This window comes from Berghia stephanieae, chromosome 12 (genome assembly GCF_034508935.2).
Source record: "Berghia stephanieae isolate SIO BIC M18660-M18661 chromosome 12, UCSD_Bste_1.3, whole genome shotgun sequence".
In the NCBI taxonomy this organism is placed as follows: domain Eukaryota; kingdom Metazoa; phylum Mollusca; class Gastropoda; order Nudibranchia; family Aeolidiidae; genus Berghia; species Berghia stephanieae.
This window is the reverse complement of record NC_088371.1, coordinates 38508326-38524103: the sequence shown is the minus strand read 5'-3', so window position 1 is coordinate 38524103 and position 15778 is coordinate 38508326. Positions and strand designations below refer to the sequence as shown.

The 15778-nt window shown below is 38.5% G+C and overlaps 1 protein-coding gene across 4 annotated transcripts in view; it reads left to right on the top strand.

The window, feature by feature from the left end:
- Positions 1-469: 469 nt before the first annotated feature.
- LOC144957769 (uncharacterized) overlaps positions 470-15778 on the top strand; it is a 56081-nt gene continuing 40772 nt past the window's right edge. Inside the window, exons 1-2 of one of the 4 annotated variants that reach the window (XM_078889181.1) lie at positions 470-627; positions 2438-2698. In XM_078889181.1, the coding sequence (XP_078745307.1) occupies positions 2579-2698 (120 nt within the window). In that variant the 5' untranslated portion in view covers positions 470-627; positions 2438-2578. Of the gene's footprint in view, positions 725-2088; positions 2699-15778 lie in introns of all 4 variants that reach the window. The other 3 variants (XM_078889180.1, XM_078889179.1, XM_078889182.1) reach the window with 3 other exon arrangements.

The window sequence follows — 15778 nt, the reverse complement described above, 5'->3', positions numbered from 1 at the left end:
ACAAAAGAGCTTTTATATAGAGCAATATCCAGTAAATGTGCTCAAAGCGCTTTAAAAGGGGCCCCTGGCCAATGGCAACAATTAACACATAGGACGAGACATGACGCCTGTTAAGCGATATTACAATTTTTCGGACAGAGACAATGCTGTTAACGGCCAGGTATTCATTTTATACCTGAGTACTGTGAGATAATGTGAATAAAGAGTCTTTTCCAAGGACTCAACTATGCGCCGAGCGAGGCTCGAATCCAGGACCCTTCGATCCGAAAGCGAGTGTCATACCACTAGACCATATAGCCACTCTTCAATTTCCCAATTACATTATATACTGTTCTATGTTCTACTGCATATTATATTATTTTATTTTACGACATTTTGTAACGCCACTCTGCCCGAGTTACTCACTCGCCACCGACCGGGTAGGCATATCTCGTAGGTAAATTATTCATACGAGACGGGATTTTACGTTAGAACCGCTTGCTCGTACCACGATCGTAAAGCCCCGCTTAACACCCGTCCGTCCGTCCACCAATTTCAATACACCAAAAGGATTTTTATCGAAACACACACGGGACAAATATCAACGGGGTTTTTTTGTTTGTTGTTCTCTACTGGATATAGATTTGTGTGAGATTAGATTACAGCTTTAATTTGATAACTCAATTAGATTGTTTGCATTGTGAAAAAAGTTAAAACTTATGAATTCAAAGTTGCCTGTGACACTGTGAGTTCATTTTAACAACTCGTGACGAAATATGCGCATTGCAGACATTTCGAAACCGTTTCACACTAACAGTGGCTTTTATTTATTTATTGATTGATTGATTTATTTATCTATTTATTTATTCATTTACTTATTTATTTATCTGTTTACCTATTCTTTTTATCTTTTGGAAGTTGGTTACATGGTTTTTGTAACGCTCAATAACTCAATAAGAAAATTAGGTTCTCGATTTTTCATAAATGTTGAAGGTGAAGGCCATATTTCGGGTATCTACATCTTGCCAGGCGAAAGTGTAGGATCCAACATTCTGTATAAAACACTGCCGACTAGAGAACACAAGAAAATACTAGAAGAAAAAAAAATCCAAAATATCAGCATTCCTCGACTTGGGAACGAACCCCAGAACCTCTTACATACCTGCCAACCCTTCCGCTTTTGGCGGAAACATTCCTATTTTCACTTCTCTCTTTTTCCACTATTCCACCATAGTCTCAAAAAATTCCGATCTTTAAAAATGATGATAATGAAAAAAAGGAGTGGGGAGGGGGGGGGGGGTTAAAAGGTGATTTTTTTTTAATGATAGCCAAAAGGGAGCTTGGTAAGAAAATTAATCGTATTCCAATTTCAATCCCTAACACATGGGATAATATGTAGTTTTGCTAGCTGTGCCAGAATACTTTCTTTATGTGTGTTTGATGACAAAGATGGTGGTAAGTTTGATACAGAATTATCCATTGGTAAGAAATTCCTATTTTTTGTCTCAAATTCCTATTTTCTGAAGTTTTGATTCCACTTTTGGGATATGAAAGGTTGGCAGGTCTGCTCGTATTACCGGTCCGTAGTCATCGTAAAGTTATAGATAGAATGAAGATGACGTCACTCGAGCCTTTGTTATTGTATTTTGCCATCCGCGTTTGTGAGTGATTCTCACTAAACTGTATTAACCCGACAATAAAAGTTCATGGTTACACACAGTTTGTGTGTTGGTCCGTTATACTTCCGGATGGCAATGTTATGAGCTTCTTAGCCAAGCGCATACTATCTATAGGCTGGCACTGACCAAAAAATGGCGTCAAAATGCCAGTCTTTTGCCATAGGAGAAAACAAATCGTGAGTTGTATTCAATAGCTCAACCAGTGAAATAACTTGTTTCCATGAGCTCTACTAACGACAACTCACTAGACGCTACACAAACCTGCCAGTCCTAGAATGTTCTAGTGTCAGGCTGTATTTGTTAACGATGGCAACGGTCAGACACGCTACCATTATCTCTGACAGGCAATCGTGAGGTCTGAGGTTCGATTCCCACTCAAAGCAGGCTGATTTTATTGGAGTATTTTTTTCTCTTTTATTTTTCTTTATAGCTCTGTCTGTATCGGCTTCATACCGTAGCCATCGTGAACATATAGTCTGACACAAGAACCATCTCGGACTGGCAGTTTGTCGTCAGTTTTTAGGTTTGTGTAGCGTCTAGTGAGTTGTCGTTAGTAGAGCTCGTGGAAACAAGTTATTTCATTGGTTGAACTAATGAATACAACTCACGACTTGTTTTCTTTTCTGGCCAAAGACTGGCAATTGACGTCATTTTTTGGTCATTGTCGGGCTATAACTTTACGAAGGCTGCGTTCATACACAGTTTTTCAGATCTTCTTATTTTACCAAAATTTGATTACTGTTATAAAATTGATTGAAATAGGCTCAATCCATATTTAGATCAAAACATCGAATTCTAGAAAACACAAACATGCTCCATTCAAAGGCAGCAGTTATATAAGTCGCGATTCGGTTGGACTCGGCGTGTGGAGAGGACGATTTGGAAGTGTAAACATCGAGGAGTTTCTGGAACAATCGAGAATGTCAGGAAGAAGTGGATCTGTCAAGCTGCCGGATACGCCCAGGGGCGCCTTGGTGGAAAATGGCGGCGGTGACAGTGGAACACATTCCAGGGCCAAGACTAAGGCAAGCTCTAGAAACGTAAGTATCCATTGTAGTTTCGCGGCTATGTGGTCTAGTGGTATGACACTCGCTTTCGGGTCGGAAGGTCCTGGGTTCGATCCTCGTGCTCGGCGCATAGTTGAGTCCTTGGAAAAGGCTCTTCACTCACATTTTCTCACTGTACTCAGGTGTAAAATGAGTACCTGGCTGTTAACAGCGTTGCCTTTGTCCGAAAAATTGTAATATCGCCTAACAGGCCCTGGAGTGTCCCGTCCTACATGTTAAATGTTCCTGTTGACCAGGGACCCTTTGTAAAGCGCTTTGAGCACATTTAGTGGGTATTGCGCTATATAAAGCTCAATTTATTATTATTATTACTGTCTGTAGTTTGAATCGGTGATTGTATGGCTTTTATATGGTCCTGTGGAATGGCACATCCATTTTGATTTGTAGGGTTTTGGTTCGGGTACTGCTGTAAACAACAAAAGTTGAGACCTTGTAAAAAAGGCCATTTACTCACATATCTTCACCCAATCCAGTTATAAAACGAGTACCTGACTTGTAGAAATTTTTCTGTTGAAATAACCATAAAAGCTCATTACAGGCGTGATGTCTCGTGCTAAGTGTTATTCGTTAGTGTCGGCTTGTGAACTCTTGTAAAGCGCCACAAGCATATTTATTTGTTATAGCGCTTTGCCTGGCGGGCTGGTACTGGTTGGCTGTAAGAGAACGTTTAACGTGGCTCGAACCCAGGACCTTCCTATCCTAAAGCGAGTGACATACCTTAAGACCACATAGCCGCCTAGAACAAATGGATATTTTACTAAAGCACATAATATGAACAGTCTGAATTTATATTATATATATATTTCATAACACGAAATTAATAAATATATATATATATATATATTATATATAATATATATATATATATATATATATATATATATATATATATATTTAAATTTCGTGTTATGAAACAAATCTAATAATGACTAAGAGGGATCTACATATTGACAACAATGGGCCAAGATATTTCAAAATGTACCACGAGATTGTAGTCTTGCGATATATCTACAGCGATGTTTTAGGCCTGTCTGGCTCGTATCAAGACTTTAAGGAGCATGGAGTTTTTTAAAAGTGAGCTTTTATACATCGCAATATCTACTAAACGTGCTCAAAGCCCTTTACAAGGGGTCCCTGGCCAACAGCAACATTTAACATGTAGGACGGGACATGACGCCTTTTAGGCGATATTACAATATCTCTTTCGGATAGAGACAACCCTGTTAACGGCGTATATATATGTGACCCCTCGTTTCAAAACGGTATTAAGTCGGGATGATTAAGATGCTGAAAATAGAATTTGTAGCCAGAAATATCAGACTGAAGTTGAGTTTATATGCTTTATTGTGGAGGAGAAGGAATATCATATTTTACTGTGCTAAATACCAACGTTTCATATTTTTGAGCAGTTTAACTATAATTTGACTTTTTAGTATCTGGTCCATCCCGACGTAATACCGTTTTGAGACGATGGGTCACATATATGGTTTTCCAAAATTCATTAAGTCCATAATATTTCTATTTTTTGAGATTTTCCATCCGTGAGAAAAAGTGATACGTAAAGTATATTTTAAGCATCAAAAGACACAAGAATTCCCTTAGATTTGTGTGTTGTGTAAATTTGAATTTTAAATATGATAAATAAAATCACAGACCGAATGAGATAATTTAGGGGAAATAATCCTCAATATTTCAAAATGGGAAAACCCGAGTAGGGAGGTTTGGAAAACCACTCTTTTTTTTTTTTTTAATGGATTTACGGCGCTTGCAACACATTAAGGTTATATCAGCGCCAGTAAAATGGTAGAAAATGGGATAGTAAAAAGTTCAAGAATTACAATTAAAGCACCCAAGAAAAAGTAAGACAAAGGGGAACTGGGAACAAATAGGGATCAGATGTAGATTTCAAGAGCATACCACCAATGTACTTAGTTTGAGATCACCTATAAGTCTCATCCGGACACAAGCACAAAATCCAACAAAGAGGAATACACTCAAATGCTTACATTATACATTCAAAATAACAAATATAATAATACATAACAGAGACATGATTTACAGGGGAAAAAATATCGTCTCCCAAAACAATAACTAGGCATTCGACTGTTTTCCTCTCAGCCAGAACTCCGGCCAGGGCCAGGACAAAACCAAGTAATCTCATTCCACGACAAAGACAGAAAGCATGTTGGAAAACAGATACAAGGGGATAGACGACACAGTAAGTACCTCCCTGCCCACTACGGGAGGTCAGGAACCCCACCCAGAAAACCACTCTTCATATATGTATTACAAAAAACCTACATTGTACACTTAATCTAAGTTTCAGAACAATAATTTCTTCCCCTCTTAGAGGCACATAGTTGAGTCATTGGAAAAGGCTCTTTGCCCACATTTCCTCACCGTACTCGGGTGTAATCTGAGTGCCTGGTCAATAACGGCGTTATCTCTGTTCGAAAAAAAATATAATATCGCCCAGCATGCTTCATGTCCAGTCTTACATGTTAAACACGCTTAGTGGATATGGCGCGCTATATATATATATATATATATATATATATATATATATATATATATATATATATATATATACTCAATTTTTCTCTGCTCATAGGCTAGTAGCCTTCCGTAGGAAAAGTCTCAACATTCTATCAAATTCTGTTGTCCCTTTTTTCATCTGATTATTACTATAATGCTAATGTCAAAACCGACTCAGGCTAGACAAAGACCAACTAGTCATGACGACGAGAATATCAGCATTTCCACTATAACAATGTAAACAATCAAATCTACAATTAGGAATGAGAACTACTAATACTCAGTGTCCGTCTTAACTCACTCAACCCTAAAGCCGACTATATCCGTAGTTTACCCGGGTTACTTTTACCCCATGCCTATTCATTACATTTTTCTGAGACAAATGAAAGGCGTATTATCAAAGATATTGTTTATAGTTTTTACATGTTAATTATAGTTGAATAAAACTATCTAGATGCATGATCAATTTAATACATTTTTTTCCAATTTTGAAAAGTAACAAAAATCCCTAGGAGTGAGTGAGTTAAGCACCCTATCAATTGAGCTACCCACTGTCTACACTAATGCGCCAAGTTACAAACTTCAAATCACCCGTTAGACGGACGGACATTGTGTCAACAACAAATCGTTTCCCCGTTGAAGACAGAAGAAGTGAATGCCTCATTAATTTGTATATCTTGATCAAGTGTCCACTTTTGGTGGTTACAACTCGTTAAGGCATTAGGAATCCCAGGATTCCTCTGGTCCAGCAAGCAAGCAGCTCTACCATACCCTATCCTACCCTACCACCAGCTCTACCATACCATACCCTACCCCACCACCAGCCTTTGCATTGTAGAGTAAGTAAATCAAGTGGGAGAAGGCTGCATGCATTCTTAATAATAATAACGTTATTACGCTTAGATTAATCTTCAACTCGCGGGTGGTTGGATGGGAGCATCACCCTTGAATCATATACCTATGATGTTCGCATGGGTGTACGATCCGATAGTGATGTCGTTTCTTCTTCTCTTTACTGCCTATCCTGCTTCTTTGGTTTGTGATTGTATTTTGACAGGGGATATTTTTTTTTTTCTGTAAATCTTCTGCCTGTTTGTTCTTAGTTATTTATAGTTTAGCTTATATCTTTAGGTTATGATTTTGATTTACATTTGTACTATTTTTGTTAGATTGCTTGTTTTTTTGTTTCAGCGGTCTCTCATATAACCTCATTTGTGTTGGAAGAGACCTAAAGCAATAAACAATAAAAATCTTCAACTCTCTTCCCCCCAACCCACTCTCTCTCTCTCTCTCTCTTTCTCTCTCTCTCTCCCTCTCTCTCTCTCTCTCTTCTGTCTCTCTCTCTCTTCTGTCTCTCTCTCTCTTCCTCTCTCCTCCTCCTCCTCCCCCTCCTCCTCCTCCCCCCTCCTCCCCTCCTCCTCTCTCTCTCCGCTCCTCCTCCTTCTCTCCCCTCCTCTCCTCTCTCCTCTCTCTCTCCCTCCTCTCTCTCTCTCGTCCTCTCCTCTCTCTCTCGTCTCCTCTTCTCTCTCTCTCTCTCTCTCTGTCTTTCTCTGTGTGTGTGTCTCTGAGTGTGTCTGTGTCTGTATGTGTCTGTGTGTGTGTGTGTGTGTGTGTGTGTATGTCTGTCGTCAGGTGCGGATTTTAAAAATTATGTATATAACTATAAATCAGTCAAACTATTAACTTCGATTTATATAGCTATGTGTGATATATTATCTATCTCTTTAAATACAAAACTGTCTTTATCATGTAATGTATTGCTCTCTAACTCACTCTCTCTCTCTCTCTCTCTCTCTCTCTCTTTATTTCTTTCTTTCTCTCTCACATACTCTCTCTCTCTCTCTCTCTCTCTCTCTCTCTCTCTTTCATTATTTCTTTCTTTCTCTATCTCTCTAATTCTTTCTCTTTCGTTCTCTTTCAATGTGCGTCGCTTAGCATTCCTCGCTCTTCTTCCTTCTCTCTCTCTCTCTCTCGCTCTCTCTCTCTCTCTCTCTCTCTATCTATCTATCTATCTATCGATCAATCTATCTATCTCTCTCTCTCTCTCTCTCTCTCTCTTTCTTTGATCCCTCCCTCCCACTCTCTCCCCCTTTACCCCTTCCCCGACTCGGCCAATAGTCCCTCCCAGTGAATATCTACACCAACCCCCTCCCCCCCTCCCTCCCCCCCCCCCCACCTTCTCCACGTAAATCAAGTCTGATTAAAAAGCACCCATTAGATCTGAGCCTTTGTTATGCTGCATGATATGTCTGTCCATTAAGCACTTAATTGGTCACTTTAGCAAAAACACTTGACCAAACCCGACGCTAATCGCCATTTTGGACAGGGAAGGAAGTCCCTGTTGCATTACTGGGGTCAAAATCGGAATAGATGCATGTCTGGCAGAGCAGAAAGAAAAGACAATTTTTAAAAATCATCTGAAAAAAATAAGCCAACTTTGCCTGCACATCAAGCTAATAGGGTTTAACAGTCGTAATGTCACTTCCCTCGTAATGACGTATAGTAGCTTAGTAACTGGTTCTAAACAATCGGAACAATGGCGGACGCCCTTATGAAATATTTCTCCGACGAGCATAAAAGTGTATCCAGAGGGGGAAAAAACATTGTAAATCTGATCATGTTTTGACTTTTATACACGACATGACATGTGAAAAAATTCTACCCAGCATGAAGAATAAAAAATACCCATTTTCATTGTTTAGAACCCAGCTGTTGGTTGCTGGGCTGACGTGACATCAGCCTATTGAATCCAATTTTGGGGGGTTATTTTTTCTTGTATTTTTTTTTCTTTCTGCTTTCTCTGGCTCAAGTTTGTATCTACACACCTCTTCTGGTTTTATGATTGTTACAATTGTACCGGTTCCACAATGTTATTGTTTCATTTGAGTTCATTTTGAAATGTCAAACCCCACATCCCTTCCACCGCCAGCATTGGTTAACCCTCTCCTTACCACCTATTGGAAAATTGTCACATTTGTTACGATGCAACCGACATTCCTTTTTGCTATTGCTATAGCTATAAAAATTTGACATTCTGTAATAGAGCTCATGTTGTCGAACAATATTATGTGCTTGTTGCTTTTTTTTTTTTTTTTTTTTTGTTTGGGTTAGAAATGTCTGTTTTTGTGTTGGGTGGGCGTGAAGTTTTGGGGGAAAATTCTGAAAATGGCTGGTAAGGAGAGGGTTAACCGTCTATTTCACCCTAAGGACTCTCTGATTGGACGGATTTCAACTTTGACCTCTAAATAAAAGGACTACAGTGTGCGGCTAGTGGTAAGACACTCGCTTTCGGATCGAAAGGTCATGGGTTCGAGCCTCGCTCGGCGCATAGTTGAGTCCTTGGCTGGAGAAGGCTCTTTACTCACATACATTCTCTCACCGTACTCATTGATAAAAGGAGTAGCTGGCCGTTAACAGTGTTGTCTCTGTCCGAAAAAAAGTGTAATATCGCCTAACAGGCGTCATTCATGTCTCGTTTTACATGTCAAGTGTTGCTGTTGACCAGGGAACCATTGTAAAGTGCTTTTAGCACGTTTAGTGGATATTGCGCTATACTACAGCTCATTTATGATTTATTTTTTTCAATGACATTAAGTCAAAGAAATTTCCTTAAAGTCATAGTAAGTCAAAGTCCAACTGAGGTCTCTAATTCCAGCCCACTCCACAACATGATAATCAATTCTTCTTCTTCAAGTTCCAAGTCTGTGCCAGACATCGGTGATCATGGTACGCCATTCATCTATGTGACCAGATAACCTAAGAAAACTATTATTACTCTTCTTATTCTTTGTCACCCAGCTGATCAAACTATTCAAATTTATTTTTCTTGGTCTACCTTTACTCTTTTTACCACTTATCTTTCCTGTGAGAGCAAGATTTTCAATACATTTATGTCGATTTAGATGCCCTAAAAATTGCATTTGTCTTTTTCTTATTGTACGAATTAATAACCTTTTAGTTTCAGCTTGCTCTAATAATAATAATCAATACATGATCTAAATCCCTCGACAAATTGGGATTATGTCATGGACGAATTGTGACCCCTCGTTTCAAAACGGTATTAAGTCGGGATGATTAAGATGCTGAAAATGGAATTTGTAGCCAGAAGAATCAGACTTGCGTTGAGTTAATTTTCTTTATAGAGGAGAAGGAATATCATATTTTACTGTGCTAAATACCAACGTTTTATATATTTTGACCAGTTTAACTATAATTTGACTTTCTTAGTATCTGGTCCATCCCGACTTAATACCGTTTTGAGACGATGGGTCACAATTGAGATTTCAAGGACTGACACTGGCTTCGTTCTGGACCACGTTTCAAGATAATAATTTATGTATGATCTAAATCCCATTGCTGACATGATATGAGACTGTGTCGATCTTGGACAGACTCAGATAAACTGGGAAATCAAAAACAGAGACTCCGAATACTATGGCTTAGCTTGGCTCAATGTAGATAGTTCGAAGATGACGTCACTCGGGTCTTTGTTATTGTTTTTGCCATCCGCGTTTATGAGTAATGCTCACTGAACTGTATTAACCCGACTATAAACGTTCATGGATACACACCGTTTTGTGTGTTGGTCCGTTATACTTCCGGATGGCAATGTTATGAGCTTCTTAGCCAAGCGCATGCTATCTATATTTTAACACTCTCCTTACCAGCCATTTTTAGAATTTCCCCCGAAAATTCACCCCCCCCCCCCCCCCCTAACACAAAAATAGACTTTTCTTACTCAAACAAAATAGTAACAAGTGCATTCTATACAGAATGTTGTTAAGCAAAATGATGTCTACAACACAGTATTTAATTTATAGCTGTAATCAAAGCATTTCTTTACATTTTGTGATGTACAAGAGAAATCAGAATGAGAAAACTGTCGGTTGTATCGTAACGAATGTGACGATTTTCTTTTCTCTCTCTCTCTCTCTCTCTCTCTCTCTCTCTCTCTCTCTCTCTCTCTCTCTATCTATCTCTCCCTGTCTGACAGTTATTTTTACAAAGCGAATTAGTGGTCAGATGGCATGGGTTGTAGAGCGTCCCTCTCTGGCCAGGCGGAGGTGCCGTAACAGTCGAGTCATTGGTTCGACTCCCCATCGCTACAGATGTTTTTATTCTCTATCATTCTCTGTCACTTCTCCATTCGCTTCATTTCTTGTTAGTTTTAATTCCTTACAAATATACTCGTGACGTTAGCTTCATTCATTCTACATACAACTGCTGCTATTGGAGAGTAGTGTAAATAGATTATCATCTAATGTGGTCTAGTGGTATGACACTCGCTTTCGGATCGGAAGGTCCTGGGTTCGAGCCTCACGCTGGGCGCATAGTTGAGTCCTCGGAGAACACTCTTTACTCACATTCTCTCACCGTACTCATGTGTAAAATGAGTACCTAGCCGTTAACAGCGTTGTCTTTGTCCGAAAAATTGTTAAATGTTGCTGTTGACCAGGGACCCCTTGTAAAGCGCTTTGAGCACATTTAGTGGATATTGCGCTATATAAAAGCTCAATTTATTAATTTATAATTTACTAATTAATTAATTAAAATTCCCTTTATTCATCCCGTGGAGGGAATTTTTCTCTAGGGTCTATTCCAAGGAAAGACGTCAGAGCAGCGCCGCAAATAAACCTAGGCGAGGTGACTTGCTCAAGGCCACACAGCGCACCGGCGGGTGATTGAACCCGGTTCCTTTCGGTTACGAAGCAAAGACCGTACCCCTGAGCCACGCTGTCCAACAATAACACAAAGTAGTGTGTGATATCAACCCTTTTTTGTCTATTCTAACAACAACAACAATAAAAAAGAAGGGAATAAAAAGAATAGATTTCTGCAAAACAAAAAACAAACAAAACAATATGAATGTTTCAGACACATGTACTTCATCAGGAAGTCAAACAAAAATAAATACTGACATTTTTAAAAAAATGTTCATGTCAAATTTGAACATAATATAAAATAATGAGTTCACCACCACATCAATCCATCGCCTGGAGTTTCCTGGTTACTGTGCGGCTATGTGGTCTTGTGGTATGACACTCGCTTTTGGATCGGAAGGTCCTGGGTTCGAGCTTCGCTCGGCGCATAGTTGAGTCCTTGGAAAAGACTCTATACTCACATTCTCTCACCGTACTCAGGTGTAAAATGAGTACCTGGCCGTTAACAGCGTTGTCTCTGTCCGAAAAATGGTAATATCGCCTAACAGGTGGCATGTCCCGTGCTACATGTTATATGTTGCTATTGACCAGGGACCCCTTGTAAAGCCCTTTGAGCACATTTAGTGGATATTGCGCTATATAAAAGCTCAATTACTTTCTTTCTTTTTAATACTGTTGATCCAAGCAAGTATTCCACGTCCACTTCCACACAGATACCGTAAGATAATATCTATATATCGTTATAATCCCACCAAAGATTACGATTTTAACTAGATACCTTTGTTTCTGGACCTGTTACTAAAATTACGGACTGTATGTGGAGTCCTGATAAAGTCAACCCCACCGGACTGGACAATGGGCATGATCTACATTAACTTTCCATGTGCTCGAGGTCATTGGTCACATTGTAAAATGTGCTCAAAATGACCCACTTAGTGAAAAATGTTCACAGCTTTTTAAATATCTAACATCATGATTGGTCATTTGATTCAGCTTGAAACATGGATATGTTTATAATATTTGTAAACAAAGCAGCGTGTTTACATTTGTTACGAAATATCCAATCGTTGGACAGCAACAAATCACGTGATTGATGACTCGGTTGGACGAAAACATGAATATAGATCATGCCCATTGGTTGACTTTAAGCGAAATTGACTTTATCCAATGATCAATGGAACTCACTTAGTCTAGATATAGAACAGAAAACGTTTGGACCAACAAGAGCATAATGTGCCTACTTTAAGTGGTAGAAGTTGACTTTAAAATTGTTGACTTAATACGGTTTCCACTGTATCTGCAAGCTTAATTGTGAACCATCGTCTCAAAACGGTATAAATTCGGGATGGACCAAATACTAAAAAGTCAAATTATAGTTAAACTAGTCAAAAATATAAAACGTTCTTAAAAGTCAAATTATAGTTAAACTAGTCAAAAATATAAAACGTTCTTAAAAGTCAAATTATAGTTAAACTAGTCAAAAATATAAAACGTTCTTCTTCTTCTTCTTCTTCTTCTTCTTCTCCTCCTTCTCCTTCTTCTCCTTCTTCTTCTTCTTCTCTTCTTCTTCTTCTTCTCTTCTTCTTCTTCTTCTTCTTCCTTCTCTTCTTCTTCTTCTTCTTCTTCTTTCTTCTTCTTCTTCTTCTTCTTCTTCTTCTTCTTCTTCTTCTTCTTCTTCTTCTTCTTCTTCTTCTTCTTTCTTCTTCTCTTCTTCTTCTTCTTCTTCTTCTTCTTCTTCTTCTTCTTCTCTTCTTCTTCTTCTTTCTTCTTCTTCTTCTTCTTCTTCTTCTTCTTCTTCTTCTTTCTTCTCTTCTTCTTCTTCTTCTTCTTCTTCTTCTTCTTCTTCTTCTTCTTCTTCTTCTTCTTCTTCTTCTTCTTTCTTCTTCTTTCTTCTTCTTCTTCTTCTTCTTCTTCTTCTTCTTCTTCTTCTTCTTCTTCTTCTTCTTCTTCTTCTTCTTCTTCTTCTTCTTCTTCTTCTCTTCTTCTTCTTCTTCTTCTTCTTCTTCTTCTTCTTCTTCTTCTTCTTCTTCTTCTTCTTCTTCTTCTTCTTCTTCTTCTTCTTCTTCTTCTTCTTCTTCTTCTTCCTTCATCTCTCTTCATCGATTTCTCTTCTTTTCTTTTCTTCTTCTTCTTCTTCTTCTTCATCATCATCATCAAACGTTCATAATGTTATCTGATGTGTATAATATGTATGTCAGGAACACGTTCAAGAATCATGAACGCCGCAAGGAGTAACTATAAAGTAGACCAAACTGACACTGGAGATCACACGCAAATGGACACGATCTATATTCCCTTTCCATGTGCTCGAGGTCATTGGTCACATTGCAAAATGTGTTCAAAATGACCCACATAGTGAAAAGTGTTCACAGCTTTTGAAATATCTAACACCACGATTGGTCATTTTGTTCAGCTTGACACATGGGTATGTTTACAACTTTCATAAACAAAGCAGCGTGTTTACATTTGTCCAGAAATGTCCAATCGTTGGATAGCAACAAATCAAGTGGTTGATGATTTGGTTGGACGAAAACATGAATATAGATAGTATGCGCTTGGCTAAGAAGCTCATAACATTGCCATCCAGAAGTATAACGGACCAACACACAAAACTGTGTGTATCCATGTACGTTTAAAGTCGGGTTAATACAGTTCAGTGAGCATTACTCATAAACGCGGATAGCAAAAAAAACAATAACAAAGGCCTGAGTGACGTCATCTTCGAACTATCTATGGATCGCCCCCATTGAGTCAATATAAAATACCCCAAACGTTAATCCCTGTCCCAATCAAGTTAATCCTACACAATTTCACCAAACTGGCGTGTCTATGTATTTATTGACTTCCTAATCCATTCACGCTGTTGTTCTCTGGGGGGAAAAAAGAACACATTTTAAACATTGTGGGCAGAAAAATCGCCCTTCAACTATATTGATCAATAAAATGACCTTCATCTTGTTAAATGTGACCCCTCGTCTCAAAACGGTATTAAGACGGGATGGACCAGATTCTAAAAAGTCAAATTATAGTTAAACTGGTCAAAAAAATGAAACGTTGGTATTTAGCACAGTAAAATATGATACCCCTTCTCCTCTATAAAGCATATAAACTCCACTTAAGCATGATATTTCTGGCTACAAATTTCATTTTCAGCATCTTAATCATCCCGAATTAATACCGTTTTCAGACGAGGGATCACAAATGCTTTCAAACCCAAGACTTCAATATCGGAGGTTTGAGAGAGTTTTGTTTACAAGGTGAAGGTCATTATAATCGATCAATGTGTGTAGGAAGAATTTTCAGGTCAAGATTTTAAAAATGTGTTCTTTTTGACCGAGACCGGCGGTAGAAAGAATGAGGGGTCACCCTGATTGTCTATCAAAGACACATCAAAGGAACTGATCTGGACATGAATATTGATGTCGATAGATAGTATGCGCTTGGTTTAGAAGCTCACAACATTGCCATCCGAAAGTATAACGGACCAACACACAAAACTATGTGTATCCTTAAACGTTTATAGTCTGGTTAAAACAGTTTAGAGAGAATTACTCATAAACGTGGATGGCGAAAACTAATAACAAAGACCTGAGTGACGTCATCTTCGAACTATCTATTGATAGTATGCGCTTGGTTTAGAAGTTCACAACATTGCCATCCGAAAGTATAACGGACCAACACACAAAACCATGTGTAACCATGATCTTTTATAGTCTGGTTAATACAGTTTGGTTAGAAGTACTCATAAACGCGGATGGCAAAAAACAATAACGAAGATATGAGTGACGTCATCTTCGAACTATCTATAGAGATAGAATGAAGTTGACGTCACTCGAGTCTTTGTTATTTATTTTGTTTATTTTGTTTTGGCCATACGCGTTTATGAGTAATTTTCATTAAACTGTATTAACTTGACTATAGATAGAACAAAGTTTACGTCACTCAGGCCTTTATTAATATTTTTTACCATCCACGTTTATGAGTAAATCTCACTTAACTATATTAACCAGTCTACAAAAGTTTCTGGTTACACACAGTTTTGTGTGTTGGTCCGTTATACTTCCGGATGGCAATGTTGTGAGTTTCTTAGCCAAGCGCATACTATCTCTAGAATTGATGGTTCCTTTGGGACCTCTTGTTGCTATGCCTGACAAATTATAGGCGTAATATAAAAGCTAATGTTTTTTTATCTTTACATGTTAAGGGAATTTGAATAAAACGATCGATGCACATGTACATTTTTTGAATATTCATTTCCAATTTTGAGAAGTAGCAAAAATCTCTAGGATTTAGTGAGTTGATAAACAGAACAGCTATTCGTGTTTCCAGTTTCTTCCAAAAATACCAAGTCATATTATCATTGTTGATGTTCATTGCCCCCGTGTGGTGTCCGGGGTCCCTCAACTGAGAGGGTCAAGAATAGCCCAACGTCAAGCCAGCGTGTCGTAAAAGGCGACTAATGGTGTGTGATTCCCCCATCTTTGAGTCACCTGGTCCTCCAGTTTGGGTGTTGGCAAAGGGTTAACACCCCTTTCCGTTAAACTCAAACCGTTACAGAAACACAGACAGACAAAACAAATCCTTTTTTTAGCTTGGGCGACCGAAGAGTTTCTGGAATTACAGAATTTATGAAGGACAACAGACAAAGCCGAAAGGATACAGATAAGTGGTAAGACCTGGAATGAGATAAAAAAGTTAGCTCAGGATAGAGAAGGATGGAAACTGTTTGTCTGTGGCCTATACCCTGACCCAGGGTGAAAAAGGCAATGATGATGATGATGATGTTCATTGAATGAAAACGGTTCTTTCGACTGCAATTCGTATCAAATTTGATCTTCATTCACCACGGCTGTTTTGT